Source organism: Gossypium arboreum, chromosome 12, assembly GCF_025698485.1.
Source record: "Gossypium arboreum isolate Shixiya-1 chromosome 12, ASM2569848v2, whole genome shotgun sequence".
NCBI lineage: Eukaryota > Viridiplantae > Streptophyta > Magnoliopsida > Malvales > Malvaceae > Gossypium > Gossypium arboreum.
The window spans coordinates 14,832,913-14,852,589 of record NC_069081.1 but is presented as its reverse complement, the minus strand read 5'-3'; the positions used below and the strand labels follow the sequence as shown (position 1 = coordinate 14,852,589).

Below are 19,677 nucleotides of genomic sequence, written 5' to 3'. Positions count from 1 at the left end.
CATCATTTTTGCATCATAGTCCAAGAACAAGCCCAAGAAAGATCCAAACTGTCGTGCCATTAACTCTGACATGAGCCCTGGAAGCAAATCATGTACCTAAACCCAGAAGTCTGCATAAACTGAGGGAATTAGGCTCGAATCCTCCCCATGCATGCTCTTATGCAGAATGAGCAATGGTTATTGAAAAAAAAATGGTGTCCCTTCCAAAACCTGATTCATATCTACCTCATAAAAGAACTAGAAAAGACATTGCTTGTCACTAAGATCTATGATGGAAATACCACCAATGGGATGTCATAGATCAGTCATAGTGTTCCTTAGTGAAGGAAAGTACACAACACTCTTCGTCAAACAAATATCCATTAAAGATAACTTGTAATCGTCGACCAACAACTCACCGTTTTCCTGGAAAGACTTCTTCTCACCGTCAACAAGATTTAGATTCACCGTCTCATCCTCCATTTTCACTATTGAAAAACAATTGCAAACGTGCCAAACAGCAGACAAAACTCGTGCCAACCAACAGACTTAAAAGAAGTTTTTTTAAAAGCTTTTATTTGATTACATTTAAAAGAATAAATTTATCTTTATCTAAAAATTATCACCTTATAAAAGATTTTATCCTACTTTAAACATTTAATCTTGATTATATGTTTTTTTTTTTTACTTTCATTTTAAAGCCTAGAGGAAATCGAAACTTAACAAATTCTTCGTTACATGTCATGTAGCTTATTCATACATGTGTTAAATTTTTTTTTTTTGGAGGGGGACTAGTGACAATAGGTCAAGTTGATAACATCAAACCCCAACATCAATTATCCAATAAATAAAGGCACGTTGCTATCTTAAAAATCACCTTCCATCAATTCCTATTTAATAAAAAAAATTTATGTAAAAGTTTGGACTCAATATTAAAATGCTAAATTTATCTTTTTAATTTAAATACTAATATTTCTAGGAAATGTGATTCTCAATGCATATAACAAATTATAATTGAACTCATGTGTTTAATCTAATGACTAAAGACTATTCACCCATAAAATCCATCCAATTTTGAGCTTCAAGGAAGCAATTAGTAGACTTTTATTTGAACAACTTTTTTTTTTGGATGTAATATGATCCCAATTTGGACTTAACTTATATTTGCAGATAGTGGTGGAGCTAGAAAATTTTCTTTGAGGGGGGCCAAAATTAAATTGTAATTTTTTAAGATAGTAAAACTGTAATTTCATCATTTTAATACTCATATTTATACTTTTTTAAAGAACTAAATCAAAATTTTATTATTTTGTGGGGGCAAAGTGTAATTTTACCATTACTAATTTAAAATTTTATAAATTATAAAAGGTCCAAATGAAAATTTTTTCATTTTAGGGGGACCGAGGCTCCTGCCAGCCCCTTGGCTCTGCCACTGTTTGCATGGTCTTACTCAAAGAATCATTTCAATATAATAGCCATTCATATAAGGAAAAATTATTTAAGCTCAAGGAATTCAATGAATTTCTTTAAAAAGGTGGTTGTTTTGGAAGATTTGAGGGAGTTTAAGGAAATGGGTTGTTTTGAACCTAGTTGGAAATGGTTGTGTTAGTGTCCTTTCTGTGATGATCGAAGGAAAATAGAGAGTATTAAAGGAAGCAACTTTCATGACGAAAACTTAAAGTTAAGGCTTTAATATAACAAAGAGAGTTTTTGATTTAGTAAGGGCAAGCTTGAAATTTTTGAAAATGTGAAAGTGGAAAATTTCCTTTGGTTTAGTAAAATAAGGTCATGTGACCTCTTAACTATTATAAAAAAATGTGAGCTGTTATTTAAACTAAACAATTGGAGAAATGAATATTAGATGAAGTTAGTGACTCATTCACAATATTTAGCGTCCAATGAAAACAAAATGTATAGAAATACCCAAATTCTGTGCAAAATCGAGAAAGTATGGTAAGTGAGCAAAAGGTTAAAGATAGAGTTCAATAAAGGGAGAGAAGAAGGAAGACAAGGGAGAGGTGTAGCCCTGACGTATTCTAGCTTGTCTTTGATTAGTTCCTCTTTGTTTCATTTATGGTTATGATGTTTAAAATAATGACTTGAAATTTTAGGGGGTAAATAGGAGGTCAATTTTAAGGTTTGTCAGGAATGTTAGGAATAAAAGAAAGGTTAAGATGATTTGCTTACGAGAGACAAAAACGGAAAGTGTTGACACTCAAATAGTTAAATCTTTGTAGGATTCTGGGCAATGGTCATGAGAGGGCTAAAGGTTTTTATCGTAATGTAAGGAAATGATTTTTTTTAGGCTAAAGATAGGGTCACATCATCGAGATTCTTATTGCTTATTGGTGTTGTTAATAATAAAAACTTCAAAAGCAAATTGGTATGCTACGAAAAATGTTAGCATTTTCTTAAGTGCCTTAGTGTGTCTGTGTCGATTTCATTGTTGTTAAATCTTTGGATGAAAAAATCAGAGCTCTATAAATCAATCTATGACAGGTTTGTTTGGTTTTTTTTTTTAATTTCATTAATGTCATGAAGTTAGTTGATTTACCACTGAAGGGTGGAAGGTTCACTTGGTGTAATAACAAGCTTGAGGCCTCCTTTAGCAAGTTGGATAGTTTTTTTTCTCACTTAATTTCTTAAGTGGGTGTTAGATCTTTTCAATACATTCAATCTAATTAAAAAGAAATTTCCTGTCTCATATCAAAACCTCCCTCCCTTATCTCTTTTGCTTTCAGCTAAAACCTTAGCTTATCTTACTAACTTGGCCAGTTTGGTTGTAACACGCCAAACCTGACTCCTTTAGAAGGATCCGAGTAAGACATGCCACTGCAGAGGAATTATCGATTTTTTTAATAAAAATAAAGTATACTTTGTAAACTGGGGTTTTGTATTAAACATTTAATACAAATAATAACATATATGTAAGCCATGTGTCGTATAAGCTTTAATAAGAAATTTTTTCATCGTATAAAATATAACACTTGAAAACCATTTCATATCTCAAATGAAGCTTCATAAAACCATAGTTTATCAATATAGGTCTCGAATAAAAATTCTTCTCAAATTACAATAAGACATCACCCCCCATAAGTCATGCATAATATAAAATAACAGAAGTCTCACAGTAAAAGATGTCCTCTGGCGTAGTCTAACAAAATGTCTCCTTTCAACAGTAATCCTATGAAGGAAAACAACATAAGTTCAAAAGAACTTAGTGAGTTCCAGAAGAAGTCTTCTCATTAACCACTAATACTTCAAGCAAATCACATAAAAAAATCAAGCACAATCATATAGTTCGCCAAATGGCGAGTACCATACACAGACAATCTATTTGTCGATTTACTATTCCTTTAGTGCATACACTACTCCCACATGACCATACAAATAAACCTTCTTCATACCAGCTATGTTCCCAAGTCCTTAATCAGATTCATATCATATATTTCATTCATTTTCCTTTGTTTATATCATTTCTCATGATTTACCAATCTGGTTTGCAACATACATTTGCCCTACCATAGGCTACACAACCATTTTCATGTATTGTGATCTGTCAGTTCAATGTACATTCCATTGAAGGCATCACCATAAATATTTTTTCCTTAATATTTTTTCCATGATCCAATCCATATCATTCTTGACAGAAGCAGAAGGTAGTGGCCTAAGCATGAAGAATGGTTCTTACACTTTAAAACAAACATTACAGGCCCATACTAACAACTTTGAGCAACCATTTTTCATATATGCACACTTCACCTTTACAGAGCATTAATACTTACCTTACATGAAATATAAAACATGAATACCACACACATGGAAGTATGAAGGAACTCACCAGAAATACAATAAAGCCTATATAGCAGGACCTTTAACTTTATCACTCAGACCTTCTATAGTGTCTTGAGCTAAAATATAAATAATTAAACTTATTAGATCGTTACACCATTGAACCCAAACATGCATGCAAGAAACATTAACATTTAACTTAGAATCAAGAAGCTTCCTTCCTTACATACTAATCTGATACTTATGCATTCAGAGTTAAAAATACGTAAATAACTATGAAAATAAGCTAAGGTTCATCAGTATTTACCATAGAGCTAAAACAAACGTAGGAGTTGGTTAAATATAGCAAATCCAACTTCAGACAGGTTTCTGGACTTAAACTTTTTAGTGAATCCAGAGTAAATCAAGAAAAAGATGGATGCAAAAGAAAATACAAAGTTTTTCAGTGAAGACACTGATATCATTATATACCTAAGCTCGGAGACAAAGTTTAGTGGAAGGATTAGATTATTCCACTAACACTCTTGATTTTCGTGATTAAGTGCACTTATCATCATTTAAGTCTTATTAATTATAGTATCTTAGTTCCATTCTAACCAGTTCTTACTTGGCTAACTAAATTGTCTTATTAAAATAATAACAAATCTGTTAACTACAAACTTAACGAATTCGCCTAAACTTTTGGGATGGCATATACTCAATAGAAGAATCCGCCAACCCATAGGTCTCGCCAAAACACATGATTCCCCAATTTGCGCATACACAAAATAATATACTTAAAAAAAAATTAACATCTTACTTTCTCATAGCTACGCTTAATACCATAATGTAATAAACAGTAACTAGGTACAAAGACTTCGTCGGGTGGACTGTTACATTGGTAGTCAATTGCCTTTCAAAAACCTTAGTTCCCTCTTTCCTCTTTTCCTCATTTTCTCTCCCTTTCTTTTCTTTTTCCTTTTTTTTTTATTTCAGAACATTAATTCTAATTTTCTCATTAATAGGCTATGAGGTGGTCTCTATTGCTTGCTTATATTGGTCGGGTAGAACTGAATTTGTTTGCCTCTTTTATTTCTTTGTTGGTTTTTCTTGGCTAGTTGTGAGTCTTTTTTCTCTCTTATATGCTTGGCTTCTGTGCTTAAATTTTTATTTGTCTTTTCAAGTTCTAATAACCCTTGATAGGGAGTGTTATCGATTCTCGGATATTAAATTTACTAGTGGCAAATCTCCAAGCACAAGTGGTTGAAAAGCCTCTAATCTAGGCTTTGATTCCTTCGTTTCTCTCCATGTTTGTAGTTTGATGATGACTAGTGCTCTAAGTGTTTCTCCTTCTTCACTTTGATTGTGATGTGGTTATATTGTTGTTTACTGTTGTTTTAGTTGTTTTTATGTTTGTTTGGTGTCAAAATTTGAGCTGGTAAAATAGGCCTAAAAGCCTGCTCAATAACAATTCAAATTTGAGAAAGTCTAAGCTAGTAAAAATTTAAGTTCAAGATCGATCTATCCTAAGCTTAAGATAAGTCTAACCCAAAATTTTTTTAAAAAAAAGTAAAAAATTATAACTAAATAGCTACAACAGTCATTAATAATAAATATAATTATATTATACTTTTTAAAATAAAATTAAGATATAGATAAATTATAATTAATTGTTTTATGGAAATGTAATTATAAACATTAGATTATTATATGAAAAATAATTTATAGAACAAATAATTAATAATAAATATTTATGTTTAATTTTAAATAGAAACTATTTTTAAAAAATAAATAGAAATTAAATTTTAAATGATAAATATGATAAATAGCGGGCTCAGGCCTTAACAACAAAAAATACTAGTTTATTTGTCCCTTGTCCTTACAGAGCCTAAGGGCCCTCGAAATGTGGGAAAAAGCAATCCTGCCCACTGAGTTAGATTGGGCACAAGCTTAGGCAACTTTGGGCATGCATCACATCATTCAAATTAAGCATGAGAGTGTATCTCGGAAGATCACCTCTAATCTATTTTCTGTCTCGCCGATTTCATCATCTGCATCCATTTCTTCATAAACCAATCTCAACAAATACAAAATTTAATATTCCAATTTTATAAATTAATAATTAATTTTAAACCATTTTCCTTAATAAAAAATTTAAAACTTGTTTAGCAGTTAAAAGGAAAAGAAAAATAATTTAATATTCAAAAAAAAAGATATTTTTAAATTTCATAAATTCATACAATTATATAAATCCAAATATATAAACATGAAATCAACTCAAAGTTCAACTCCCAGATCTCAAGCAAGAGAAACATCCTAAATTCAAACGTGTCAATTAGGATAAAAATAAATTATAATTAATCCTTATAAATAATTCAAAAATTATAAAAAGTAGAAAATTAACATTGTTTATGAATAGCCTTCTTTCTTTGATATCACAACATTATTTCATCTTCTTTATCTAATATAAAATAAGTCAAATTATACTATTAGACTCTATATTTTAAGTAAGTTATGGATTTAGTACCTATACTTTAATTTAGTTATCTTAGTCTTTGTACTTTTAGAATTTTTAAATTTTAGTCCAGACTAAATGGCAACTATTAATTTCATTAAATTTTATTATTTTCAAAATTTTATACGTCAAATATATTATTGTATGTATAATATCATGTCACTTGCCATTCACACATATTACTAAAATCAGTTAATATATTTAACAACTGTCATTTATCTTAAGAATAAAATTTCAAAATCCAAAAATATAGAGATCAAATTTTCAAAATTTGAAAAATACAGTTATTAAAATTGATGAAATTAAAGTACTTGTACTAAATCTAGAACTTATGCAAAATACACAAGCTAACAACAGAATTTAACCTATAAAATATATAAATAACCATGTAATAATTTTAGAAGAAATAAAAATTGTAAAAATTATAATTAGCTGGATACAAATATAAAATAATTTAAACTCGAAAATTTAAATTCAAAAGTATCTGAACTTGAATTTAAAGAAATTGAATCTTAATAAACCTAACTTAGAAAAAATTCAAGCCCAACTCTAATTCAGATTAATCGCGTGAACTGGAATTATGGAGGCTTGGGGATTAAAGCTTTTGGCGGTCGTGTACCTTCTCTTTTCCGCCATGTTCGTACCTTCCTTTGGTGAAGGTTTACTGTAAAAAAGTATGATAAATAATTTCAATCCAATAATCCTTTATATTGATCTTCATTTTGCCTTTTTTGTTTTTTTTTTCTCCACGTAGTGTCTCGAGTGCAATTTTAAGCAATGAAAAGGAAAGACGTGACAACTTCAAATTACTAAAAAAATATGTACTTAGTAACCATCATCTAAAGTAATTTGTTATCCAAAGGCCACAATGATACGTGTTTTATTCAATCTGAATCTTTCGTAAATAGTTGCAATTGTGGGGAATATGGATTTCGGCAAACCAAAGCAAGCCAGGCGGCCTAAAACGGTGGGCACACGTGGGCGGCAGCTTTACTTGAAAATAGAAAGAAATCCAATGTATCGTTGAAACAGTCACAATGGGGAGTCGATGATTGAAGGAAAAGCCAAGACTGTAGTTGAAAAGAAGAAGCATTCCTTCCACGTTTTTATCAGCCAAGCCAACTTTAGTCATTGGGATGGCAAAGCTTTCACCTCCATTCTGACTCTCCTATGCTACTGATAGGAATTATTGATGGAAAACAAAAGCTCTAGTCAATTTTAGTTATTTCTTTCCTTGGACTCTCAAGTAATGGTTAAGAACCTTAGAAGGCTCCCCCTTTTATATCTTCTCTTCTCTCTTTTGTCTCTTTGATCAGAAATTTAGACTCAGATAAGGTCAATTGTCTTTGTTTCGGATAAGAATTTTGCATAAAGACCCAACTTTCATTTTTGGGAAAGACAAATGAAGAGGCTTTCTGTTTTTCTGCAGTGGAATGGTTTCAAATTTGTGAATTTGGAGTTGGTTTAGAGATTAAACAAAAGAGTGGGAAAAAGTTTTTTTTTTTTTTTGGAAGAAGTGGAGGTGAAAGTTTGAAATTTTACAAGGGAATGATAAATTTTGAGGAATTTGGAGTTGCTGATTGATTAAATAAAAGGGTAGCAGAAAAGGTCGGGTTTCCTGATTTTCATTATAGGGAAAAAGTGAAAATCAAAACAAAGAAGTGGAAGCGGCAAGTAAGAATTGATTCCAAACCCTTTTTTTTTCTTTTTAACCTTTTGGGTTACATTTAAGTTTGTTCTTTTTTTTGTTAATGGTGATTTTGGTGATGTGGGAATTTCAGGGGAATGGCAATGCCAGTGGAGCCACCGAATGGGGTGAAGCCAATGGGGAAGCATTACTATACAATGTGGCAAACCCTATTCGAGGTTGACACAAAGTATGTTCCAATCAAGCCAATAGGAAGAGGATCATACGGCATTGTATGCTCATCAATCAACAGGGAAACCAATGAGAAAGTGGCTATAAAGAAGATCAGCAATGTGTTCCAGAATCACGTTGATGCGTTGAGAACTTTGAGGGAGTTGAAACTTCTCAGACAAATTCGACATGACAACGTGGTTGCTTTGAAAGATATTATGATGCCAACTCAGAGAACCAGTTTTAAGGATGTTTACTTGGTTTATGAGCTTATGGACACGGATTTGCTTCAGATTATCAAGTCTTCTCAGCCACTTTCTAATGATCATTGCAAGTATTTTCTTTTTCAGGTACTGGGAAATTTTCCCTTTGCTTTCAAATGTGTTCATCAGCTTGTAACTAACCTTTGGTGTTATATTATAGCTACTACGAGGAGTGAAGTACCTTCACTCGGCAAACATCCTGCATCGAGACTTGAAGCCAGGGAACCTTCTCATCAATGCTAACTGTGACCTCAAGATATGTGATTTTGGGTTGGCTCGAACCAGCAGAGGCAATGAACAATTCATGACAGAGTACGTTGTCACCCGTTGGTACCGCTCACCCGAACTCTTACTCTGTTGCGACAATTATGGCACCTCCATTGATGTTTGGTCAGTAGGATGCATCTTTGCGGAGATTCTTGGTCGGAGACCTATCTTCCCCGGAACAGGATGCCTCAACCAGCTTAATCTAATTATTGGTGTCCTCGGAAGCCGGCAGGAGGCTGATCTTCAGTTTATTGATAATCCCAAAGCCAGAAGGTATATCGAGTCACTTCCTTTCTCTAGGGGCATCCATTTGTCTCGTTTATACCCTCAAGCCGATCCTTTAGCCATAGATTTGTTGCAAAGGATGCTTATTTTCGACCCGTCCAAGAGAATTACTGTCACAGAAGCACTCCAACATCCTTACATGGCAACACTATATGATCCAAGGTGCAATCCACCAGCCCGAGTCCCGATTAATCTCGACATTGATGAAAACATGGGAGAAGAAATGATTAGGGAGATGATGTTAAGTGAGATGCTTCACTACCACCCAGAGGCTGCGTCAAGAAATGCTTACACCACATTGTTTTAGCTTTGCTTACAGAAACAGTATTGGTATTGGTATAGAGAATTCTACCTTGGAGCTTACCAATTGAGCAAAACATTTTGTCTTTTAACACCTTGTTAATTAGTTCGGGTTTTGAAATAAAATAAATCGGGTTGAAATAGTTTTGGATTTTTACTTTTCCTGTTCAAGCATTAAGGCTTAATCAAGGTTAAACACAGCTTTAGACCCTGGTTAGTCAAAACCATAGTTGTGGCTTGAAGGTTCCTTCAAATATATCAATTTAATCATAGCTTGCGCCCACATTTTAGTCTAAAAAGTAAAATAAACAATGTTTGCAATTTGCAGCAACTAGGAATCTTCTGTGGCATATGCATGTGTTTGAAAGGATTCTAAATCAAATATCTGCTGTTGTGTTGAACGACTTAATTAATTATTTATTATTTCCCTTGGGAAAAATTCAAAAGATTAATGTGGTCAGTTCAAAGTCTAAACCAGCCAGCCAGCCAGCCAACAATTTCAATATTGTTAAAAGAAATTAATGAGTTGTGGTACATTGGATGTCCAGATTTTTTGGATTCTTAAAATATTTAAGTAAATAAAGGTAATTAAGAGATGAATAAAGAATTTACATTATATACTACTGACACAGTAAACAAAAGATTAGTTAAAGGGAATCTTAAATATAAAATTGTTTTGAGAGCGCCATAATCAGCTCCTGGGTCTTTGCAGGGGCCACATGCTTTACACCAGACCAGCCATGAGCTTGAAATTTAAGAATAATAATGGCAAACATAAAACACTAGTGCCTGCATTTTTTTATGGGGACCAATCTTCAGAAATCCGACATGAACGCATGTGACTTGTACGGCTTATATAGAGACTCCGTGAAGAACAGTGTCCTTTTTCCCATGGAAGCACTATTGGTTTACTTTACCATTTTCTTGAATTAGCTTGTTAGAACACAACATAAATTGCAATCCAGAAATGAAGATTTACTGCAACCTGCCAGGCTAGCAAGAAAACGACTGTCTGAAGCCGACAGAAGTAGAAAAAAAAAAAAAAAAAAAACCCTTAACATTACATGACACTGTTGTAGCCATTCATTGTTTTTACAGTGGGGTAACTAAGCAAGCTTGCCAACATCAATTTTGCAACTGCTACTTGCTAATGAAAAGACCATACTTTCAACTTTCTAGTTTTTATCTGTTTTAAATTTCCAGTGGGCATTTTCCTGTCTATAAAATTCACAATAAAATACTTCATCAACCTCTTTACTTTCTCATCTCATCTTGATTTCCCTTTTAGCTTTTAACAAACTCCTTTCTTTCTCTAGATCTCTCGTCCTTCCATGTCTGGTTTTCTTTTTATCTTACATTAATATAATCAATATCTCATAGTTCTTTTCTTGTTGTTTCTCTTATTTGTGTGTTTTTGAATGCTCATCAACATCTTGTTCCTGATGTTTGAGGACTCATGTCTCCCGTACTCAGTGAAATCCTCCTTTCTGGGTTTATGATCAACTCTACTCTGAGGCGCAGGACCCATCTTGTTCAATCTTTCTCTGTTGTTTTCCTTTACTGGTTCTACGTTTTTTCATGAACTCTCTCTCTCTCTTTCTCTCTCTCCTTCTGATTGTAAACCCATAGCCCGCCCTTATTTTCTTCAGCTTTTCTTCACCATTTTTCATATAGAATTCCACATCTGAGTTTCTTTGCATAATAAAATTTCTGGGTTCTGAGGCCAGTTGTTGTTTCTTTTGTTTTGTTTGTTATAATTGTTGTTGTTACTTATGGCTACTTCAAGCAGTGGAGCATCCTCAGGTTCAAGCACGCTGAGAAGCTCGAGTTCATCGGAGGATTTTCAGCCGATTTTGGATGAAAGGAAGCGCAAGAGAATGCTATCCAATAGGGAATCTGCACGTCGCTCTCGGATGCGTAAACAGAAGCACCTGGATGAACTGATGGCCCAAGTTTCTAATCTCACCAACCACAATAACCAGATCCACACAAGCATCAATGTCACCACGCAGCTTTACTCCAACGTTGAGGCTGAGAACTTGGTTCTTAGAGCTCAGATGACTGAGCTCAGCAACAGGTTGCAATCTCTCAATGAAATCATTCATTTCATAAACTCCAGCAATGCGGTTCTCCAAAATGACACTAACTTTGACCAGGCGGCCTACTGTCATCCTCATCATCAGCTCAATGATGATAGTTTAATGAATCCATGGAATTTTTCCACAACCAATCAACCCTTTATGCCTTCTGCTGACATGATGATGTATTGATTGATTAATCAGGTCTTTGCAGTGTACCCTGGCTTTCTGGTTGTTCATTGATGTTGCTCTTTTTATCTTTTACTAGTGCTTTCAAATGCCCCAGAGTTCTTTTCTTTTATTTCCCTCGTTTTACTTGTATTATTTATGTTGTATTTAGAAATTCAAATTGCAATGCAGATGCATTTTCAGTTACACTGCGTTTATTATTATTATGAATGTAATAAATACCACCACAATCAATTATGATGATTGAAATTGAAAAAAATAATCAAGACTTAACAAAATTTATGGTAAAACTTTCTTGAACTTCAAAACAAGTTACATGATCCACCTCCATTCTCAATCCAAATCTGCATAACATAAATCATACAAAGTCGAGAACTATGAGCCTAAAAATCTTCGATCTCTTGGAATTCCAGAGTGTTGTAACTTCTATTACAGCCATCTTTCACTCAACTGTCGGGTGATCTTTGGTAGTCAAGACTATAAAACGAAACTACTTTTTTACCGTGGACCAGATGAAGCACGAGGTTTACCCTTCATTGAATTTAAGTGTTGAGTGACAAAGAGTACTCCCATCACAAGTAAAAGGCAACCGACCAGTGTGCTGAAAAAGAGGGCACCGGGTTGTCGTGTCTGGACAAAACCATATACTCCACTTGAGGTTACAAGAATAAGGTCAGTGAGCCCATCATTCGAGAAGTCCTCGGCAATCAGGGCATGGGAGGGCGGAGCAGGAAGATCGATTGATGTTAATACACTTCCTCCAGGAGAAATAATTACACCTGTTTGGTCTCCAGCAGCAAGGATCATTTGCTGATTGTCATGCACTCGCAATGAGATCGACTTGAATGTTGGAACCACCATACCGCCTTCCATCATCCCTGAAGGTGATGGAAGATTTGACCATGTAGCATCTGTCAGGAGCTGCCATTGCCAAACAGCATCATGTCCATGCAAGCCAGGAGAGTATGCAGTTACCTGCGAGGATTAATGCATTCTAAGTTCCAAAATCTTCAGCTTACGTAAAAATCTAACAAAATGAAAACAATACATGAATTACTGAACCCAGTAGTTGCAAGATTGCACAATACCAGCCAAGGAGCTTGTGCAACTACGTCAGCTTCACAGAGGAGTGGCTACTAGGGGGGGAAGTTTCAGATGAAAGAGTTACCTATAGGGTGTGTCCATCTCTATTACGTGGAATGCTTACATCTATCAGGAAAGAAGGGAGAGGAATAACAGGATATACGGCAGGTTACCGGAATCCTCTGTCAAGATCTTGCATATATTAAGGAGGCTATCAAAATAAGACTAGCAAGGACAATCAAAGCAAACTTCTTGTAAATAGGAGTCTTTGTATAACTTGGGGATTAAATGGCTCAGCCTTCTTTCCATTTTTTTTTTTAATATGATTCATTGTCCTCTAGCTAGATGGGCTAGAAAAGTTTTGACCTACCAGTTTAACTGCTTCCTTCGGATGATAAATTTGCTTTCTCATCCAAAAAAACACAGTAGTAAAGGTATCACTCATTCCATGTTCACACGTAACATGAAATAAGGACAGATTCTGCCTAATAAAGTACGTAACTAGATATTCCAAAAACCCAAAATCTAGGAAGGCTTTTTTATAAATTTCAAATCTATAGGTTCAAATAAATGACAAAGACATTGTTCTTTTTCTTTTAGAAAAGAATTCAGAACTCAAATGTATGCATCTTCAATCCAATGCCATGGTAGCTACAAAAACATTAGACACAGAACAGCAGCATACCTCTCCTCGATTTGTCAAGAAAATAACATCACCATGGCTCCCCTTACGATGCCTATGTCCGTCACTTCTGGGGATCAGAATGGGTGTCGCAACTTCTAAAGAAGCAACATGACTACTTCGACCAAAACCTCTGTAGAACTCTCCATGCTGGAATAAATTGAAAGGGGAATGATGACATATTGAAGCATTAAATAGTTGTTCTCGAACTGGTACTCCAGAGGTTGCCACAGCCCAACAAGGTCGCAGCACCTCCATTGATCCACTAATAACTGTCTGCTCAGCACCATTTCCACCAACAGCCTGAGGAGAACAAATATAAGTGGTCACTTCAGAAGCAGTTAGAACATTCGTACTAATAGAGTCGTTTTTAAATATGAGATGCACAACAAAAACAATTTGGTACAAGGTAATATAATAAAATAAAAGAGAAGTCCGCACCTGGACATGATCCAGGACTCCATCTCCATTGATATCAGCATGAAGGCCTCCTTCTTGAAGATGAAGCTGATGAAATCAATAAATATTATCCATCAATTCAGTATAGCAATATACAATCTTGACATATAGCATGAATACATTGTATTTAAAAGCTAACAGTAGGTACATTTGACAATTGCAATGCATATTTCATGAGGGAAGAAAAAAATATAACTAAAGCTGAAAATTAGATCAAGAAAAGGTTTCCGATAAAAAAAAAAAAAGGGGCTGGCTTTCAAATTACAAAAGTAGCATTTCATATTAACAGACAGTGAAAGAAATTTAGACACAAATTAGTTCAGCCATTCTCACAAAGCATTATATTTAAAAGCACATAGTGAGAGTCACAGTCACCTTGCATACAGTTCGACCAGATGCCAAATGAACAGCTTCAATCCCTTCCTTTTGATGGGCCACAACAACGTTAGGAACCCACCAGAGCTGGGTGTAGTTTGTTATGGTTGGAATATAAGCCATTGGCTGCAACAAAAGAGTAAAGAAGAAAATTATAGGCATTTATAAGATAAATTCCATGGACTGTTTCCTTCGTGAATCAAGGAAAAAAACTAATCATTAAAAATTTACATGGTAAACATATCTTGCAAGGAAAAACTCAGTTTGGAATATATCTGGAAATCACAAAAGAGAAACTGACAAGATAACAAAACTGAGAGATCATACAATATAAGCAATATCCTTCAGTAAATAAGTTTGTCACAGGGTTGGGTCTCCTAGTGTACAAGACCAACTAAGTGGAGCAGCAAAAGGCGGCAATTAGATGCATCAAAGTCATAGAAAAGTCGCAACAAAGGAGAACATAGATATATAAGAAAAGAGGTGCATATGAGGTGTCATTCCAATGAACTACAAGATACATAGCATCACAGCTAAAATGAAACCAGCCAAATAACTGAAAAACCTTCATGTCCATACTCTCCTCTAAACTTCTGAATGAATGTTTTGACAGAAGTACGCAATCCCATTGAAAAACTTACCTTCTTAGATTTTGCTGAACCGGCATACTTGGCAGCTTTTCCAATCAAGTTTGAAATTTTTTTTGAATCATCCTTCCCTGGAGGATGGTGTTCCTCAGGCTTATGAAAAGGATATGTTGTTGACTTTCCAGGTACTCTTTTCAATGTTTTCCTCTTATGTCGCTTGAAATGTGACAACTTCAACAATGTATCTTCTCTCCTATCCTAGAGAAAACAGATAGATGTAACATGAATCCCTCACATTCTTGAGTATGAAAAGAACAGAGAAGTTCATAATTAGCATGTACTAATAATAGCTTACCCAATGATGTGGCATAACTCCAAGGATTGATTCTCTAAATTCCCTGCATTCAAACTACAGTTCACATGTCTAAGAGATTCTATACTTGAGATTGATTCAACTAGATTGGAAAAAAATCAAAAGATTATCGCATTGGGAATCATCTAGATAGGGGAAATGCTTTAAAAGAAATAAACATACCAACGCAATTAGACAAATATCCACAACTTAGATTGGTTAAAAGTTACAGAAAACTAGAAACATGAGAGAAAAAGTGTGCTTTAATAGCAGGTGAAATGAGACTCGTATTTGACTGAAAATTTGACTCACAAAACAAAGATGAATGTAACCAGGAAAACATATGTGAAGCTAGAAAAAAACCAGCTGCCTATGATTTTTTCTTGAATAATGACGAGTCAATTAACAAATAAGATTCAGCTACTAGTATCTTTTTTCCCCAAAGCACTTAAAGTTTATAACCTCCTTCAGAGATATATAATAATCCAAATGGCCTTAAAGCATACCTCACCAGGTTGACGAGTGTTCAGAGCATGCACATCAAGCTTGTAGTTATGTTGTGGAATTAGCTGTGATGAATCTGAAGAATGTTCTTCAATATTCTAAACCAAAAAATAAAATGATTATATCAGCATGTATCAAAGGAGAAGATAGCTGATAAAGGCACCAAACTTGCAAATAAGGTGACAGCAACTATAAAGCAGCACTTATATTCTCCCAAAAGCTTAAAATTTGGTAAAAGATATGCAGAACTGCAAAGAGAACTACAGAAAATAATGATGAAAATTTTAAAAAATATTTCTGAAAATAAAGAAGCATACCTCGTTCTTTCTAGACCATCGAAGTCCACCTTTTCGTCCATCAAATGCATAAAAAGCAAAATGACGTAAATTCACAGTTCCAGAGTTTTCAGAAGCCTATATAGGATATGTATCAGTATTCAGATCATGAAACTAGGAGTGACATCCACTTATTTCTAATGCTGCAGATTTTGTGCATAGAAGTGCAGGAACATCAAGGAGCTCAAATAGAGAGAATAATAGAAATCATTTTGAACTTTGACAGATTCAAATGGTTAATGCCAGAATGACAACTTCTAGGTATTTGACAGACAAGTTTAAAAAGACTAAAGTAGCAAAAAGAAAAAAAAAATGGAACATAACAGAAGGAAGCACTCAAGAAAGTGTGTGAAATGGGGGGCTGTTCAGCAGCAGAGTTAACATGCCTGGGTTATATTAAATCTCTTTGCATAAACATGGGAATACCAACATAAATAATAGTAAGCAAGCAGATGTTTAACATCGATGGACAATGATACATCCATACCTCCTTTTCATTTGCACTTCTTCTATGCTGCTCAGCACTTCGTTCTGCCATCCCAATTTCTTCAAAAGGATCTAGGTATAACTGATAATGTTAAGGAAACTTGTTAATTAACCGAAGAAAAGTAACATAAAGAAAACCACTTTACAAACCATATATCCAAGTCTTGGTAATATTAAACACTGCAATGCTAAAAAGTTATTAAAAAATCAGTTCCTATGTAATCTGAATCTAATAGTTTTAAGAACCCAGACTTGGTGAACAGAAATGTACAGCAAGATTTTAAGCTTATAACTGGAGAAGGGACAGTAAGACGACGTCGACAACAACAAAAGCTTAGCTTAACATACATGGGGCTGCATTTCCATCCTCCCACCAACAATGACTAAACCTGAATCCCCATGCTTCAAGGTGTAATTACTTATCGAAATTGCAATCTCTCTATGGTGCGCATTATGTGGAAAATCCTCCTGAACACCACAAAAACCCAAGCCTATCAGAAAAACACAATTTGAGAACAAGCTACAGAATAGATCAAATTCAAAACCCCAAGTACACAAACCTGCAAATTATTCTCCCATAACTTTTTTAGATTATGGTCAAAACACATAACAGACCAACCCGAAGTAACAACAACCAGGACCTGTTTCTGAGGTTGCCCAGACTTATAAATTCGATCTATAACACCTGTGGCCATGGCTACGGGACGTCTACCAGAAGCAACCCTGATCTTATCAGGCAACAAAGACACCTCTGCCAGCAAACGCGCTTCACTGAATCCTTCATCAACACGCCGTGCGTGTGGCTCTAATACCTAGTAGGTTCCGAATTCAATCAAATTCATAATATAGAAAAAAAATAGTTTTTCTTTGCCACAAAAATAAATTGATTTATTCTACAAAGAATTGAATAACCTGAATTTTGGCATCGTGAGTGGCGACGAGGATTTCCTTTTTTCCGTCGCCATTCAGATCGGCAACGAGAGGCGGGGGGAGACGTTCAGCTTCGTATTTGATCGGGTATTCATCGGATAAATGATACCACGCTTCTCTAAACGAAAAATCTCCCTCGTGCTACACAAAACAAAGACGGAAGTAAAAAAATGGAGTAAAAGTATAGAAGGGAATTAAAAAGCCCATGTGTTTCTAGGGTTTGTGGTTCCTGAGATGAATAGAAGTGAAGAAACAGGAAATAAACGAACCTGAAGAGAGAAGAATATGGCGAAAGCAGAGAGCATAAGAATAGCTAAATCTCGTTTCCTCATGGGATTGAAGGATCAATGTCTGACTGGGGTCAGCTCAGCAAATCAGATGTAATTGTAAAACACTGGAAGTGGAAAAAAAACGTCAGGCGGTTCAAGTTTCAACTGACATAGGAAGACAAAGCATGGACTGGATCAGATCTTCGAGTTAGGGCCGGAAAGGAAACATGTCGGGTAAGAAATGGGTTCAAGCCCATAGAAACATTAAAGGCCACAAAAAATGTAAATTTATTTTGGGTAAACAACAGCATTAGTCATCTAACTATTAATGTGTTTCTGTTTTTGTCACCAAACTACAAAAATTTTCAATTTTGTCACTAACATTTTTTATTGTTTTTGTTATTGTCACCCTCAGTTAAATTGTTAACAGAAATAATGGCGTGACCTGGTTTAACATTTAGCCACCGACACTTATACATACTATTAGTTTGGTTTTGATTCTAAATAATCTAACAAATTTGATTCTTTATATTTACAAATTCTATCAATTTGGTCTTCAAACACGTCTTTATCATAAATTGAAATTATAAATCAAATTTACAACTTTGACTATGCACTTTTTATAAATAAATGTTATTATACTATATTAAAATGTATAATATAATATTTTCCTCGATATATATAAATAATATAATATTAATCTCTTATTGTATATTTTGGTTGGTTTTATATGAGTGTAATGAACATTTGAGCCCTTTTATTTTTGAAATTATTTTTACTGAATTTTTAGAGTCCAAGAAAAGTAAACTTCTTAACTTCTAACACCTATATATCAAAGCTAAAAATAGTTTAACCAATTGAAGTTATTTTTAGTTAAGTCCAAATTTATTGAACTATTTTCAAACTATTTTAACTAATTCAATCAACTTACATTTGCTATATTTAGCCACTGAAACTCCTATAAATACAGCCTCCATGATTTTATGTTGCATGAATTTGGTTATTATTATTAAAAAAATAGTGACTTTAAATTGAAGTTTAATAAAATTCTTAATATAGTAATAATGTGAATTTACTATGGACTTGATTAGATTTATCTTTAATATAGGTTGAACTAGACCTTGAGTTATATATATATATAAAACTAAGGGTTTAATAATAAGATATTTATTTGTAACTACAATAAGAATTTCTTGTTTACCATGTTATTGTATTTGATTGAATATGCAAGTTTAATTTATTTACTTTTACTTGCATGTTTATATAATTGAATATGTGTGTGAGAGTTAAATTTATTTTTAAATGTGATTTCTGCTGAATAAATGGTTACAAGCCTAAAATAAATTTCGAGAAAATAAGGAAACAAATGAAATTATTTCGTGTGGAAAATCCATAGTTGTTGTTAGAAAGAAGTGTAATAGTGGGAAATTCTATGTCTAGGACCTAAATATGCTATGAGTTATTTTTTTAGAATGGAAAAATGGTCTATTTATAGGTTAAATTTGTAAGTCAAATAATATTAAAATAACCTACGCTAATCAGAATTTAAGTGGGAAATTAAAAACAGAGTTTAACTAGCGAAAAAAAGCTGAAAAATATGATGCATAACTCTGCAGATTTCCACCTTGACTCGTATTTCCACAACGCCTTCTTTGCTAAAGCCAGCCATGAGCTTATCTCGAACTATGCAAGATATTAACTGAGTCGAAGCTATGATTAGAAGCTGGAAGTCTTCTAGTCTTCGTCTTGTTCACTACCAAATCAAAATTGACCCTGGTTTGATTTCCACGAACATAATGCATTATCTTTTCAAAACCTACATTCAAAAGAGAACCTCTCTTATATGAAACAATCATACCTTTTTCCCTCTTATGACCAAGTTGTCTCTTCTTCAAACAAGTCTACTTCGATTCTTTAATAAACAAGGGACGTCCTGTTTCACCGGTCACCATTGATTCTTCCAAAAATATAAATATTGTCAATCCTTTTACCTTTCACGAAAACAAGAGCCCAAGGTACCTTAATGTCGCTTAACTAGATGTTAATTTTACAACCCTTTGAGTTTGAAATTCCCAAGGAGATGAGATTCTTCTTTAAGTCAAGCAAATGT

General features: G+C 34.0%; 3 protein-coding genes across 3 annotated transcripts; 2 read left to right on the top strand and 1 right to left on the bottom strand.

Moving 5' to 3' along the window:
* Positions 1–7,077: 7,077 nt before the first annotated feature.
* On the top strand, positions 7,078–9,381 carry LOC108477328 (mitogen-activated protein kinase 7-like). The gene is made up of 3 exons (XM_017779833.2): positions 7,078–7,939; positions 8,047–8,473; positions 8,547–9,381. Exons 2-3 carry the CDS (start codon positions 8,051–8,053, stop codon positions 9,243–9,245), a joined length of 1,122 nt encoding a protein of 373 aa, XP_017635322.1. The 5' UTR covers positions 7,078–7,939; positions 8,047–8,050; the 3' UTR covers positions 9,246–9,381.
* Positions 9,382–10,321: 940 nt separating this feature from the next.
* On the top strand, positions 10,322–11,691 carry LOC108479276 (bZIP transcription factor 11-like). The gene has a single exon (XM_017781775.2). The coding sequence runs from the start codon at positions 11,011–11,013 to the stop codon at positions 11,506–11,508; it is 498 nt and encodes a 165-aa protein (XP_017637264.1). The 5' UTR covers positions 10,322–11,010; the 3' UTR covers positions 11,509–11,691.
* Positions 11,692–11,783: 92 nt separating this feature from the next.
* Positions 11,784–17,803, bottom strand: LOC108479275 (uncharacterized). The gene is made up of 13 exons (XM_017781773.2): positions 17,568–17,803; positions 17,281–17,439; positions 16,929–17,180; positions 16,717–16,836; positions 16,370–16,450; positions 15,865–15,960; positions 15,550–15,645; positions 15,047–15,100; positions 14,746–14,949; positions 14,105–14,230; positions 13,712–13,777; positions 13,274–13,573; positions 11,784–12,480 (listed from the first exon to the last, which is right to left on the bottom strand). Exons 1-13 carry the CDS (start codon positions 17,628–17,630, stop codon positions 12,004–12,006), a joined length of 2,094 nt encoding a protein of 697 aa, XP_017637262.1. The 5' UTR covers positions 17,631–17,803; the 3' UTR covers positions 11,784–12,003.
* Between the last annotated feature and the right edge of the window lie 1,874 nt (positions 17,804–19,677).

Coding starts and splice junctions, on each gene's coding strand:
- LOC108477328 (XM_017779833.2), top strand. CDS start 8,051: ATGGCAATGCCAGTGGAGCCACCGAATGGGGTGAAGCCAATGGGGAAG. Junction 8,474..8,546: donor GCAAGTATTTTCTTTTTCAG/GTACTGGGAAAT, acceptor GTTATATTATAG/CTACTACGAGGAGTGAAGTA.
- LOC108479276 (XM_017781775.2), top strand. CDS start 11,011: ATGGCTACTTCAAGCAGTGGAGCATCCTCAGGTTCAAGCACGCTGAGA.
- LOC108479275 (XM_017781773.2), bottom strand. CDS start 17,630: ATGAGGAAACGAGATTTAGCTATTCTTATGCTCTCTGCTTTCGCCATA. Junction 17,181..17,280: donor CTCACGATGCCAAAATTCAG/GTTATTCAATTC, acceptor GGAACCTACTAG/GTATTAGAGCCACACGCACG. Junction 14,950..15,046: donor GAGTTATGCCACATCATTGG/GTAAGCTATTAT, acceptor TGTTTTCTCTAG/GATAGGAGAGAAGATACATT.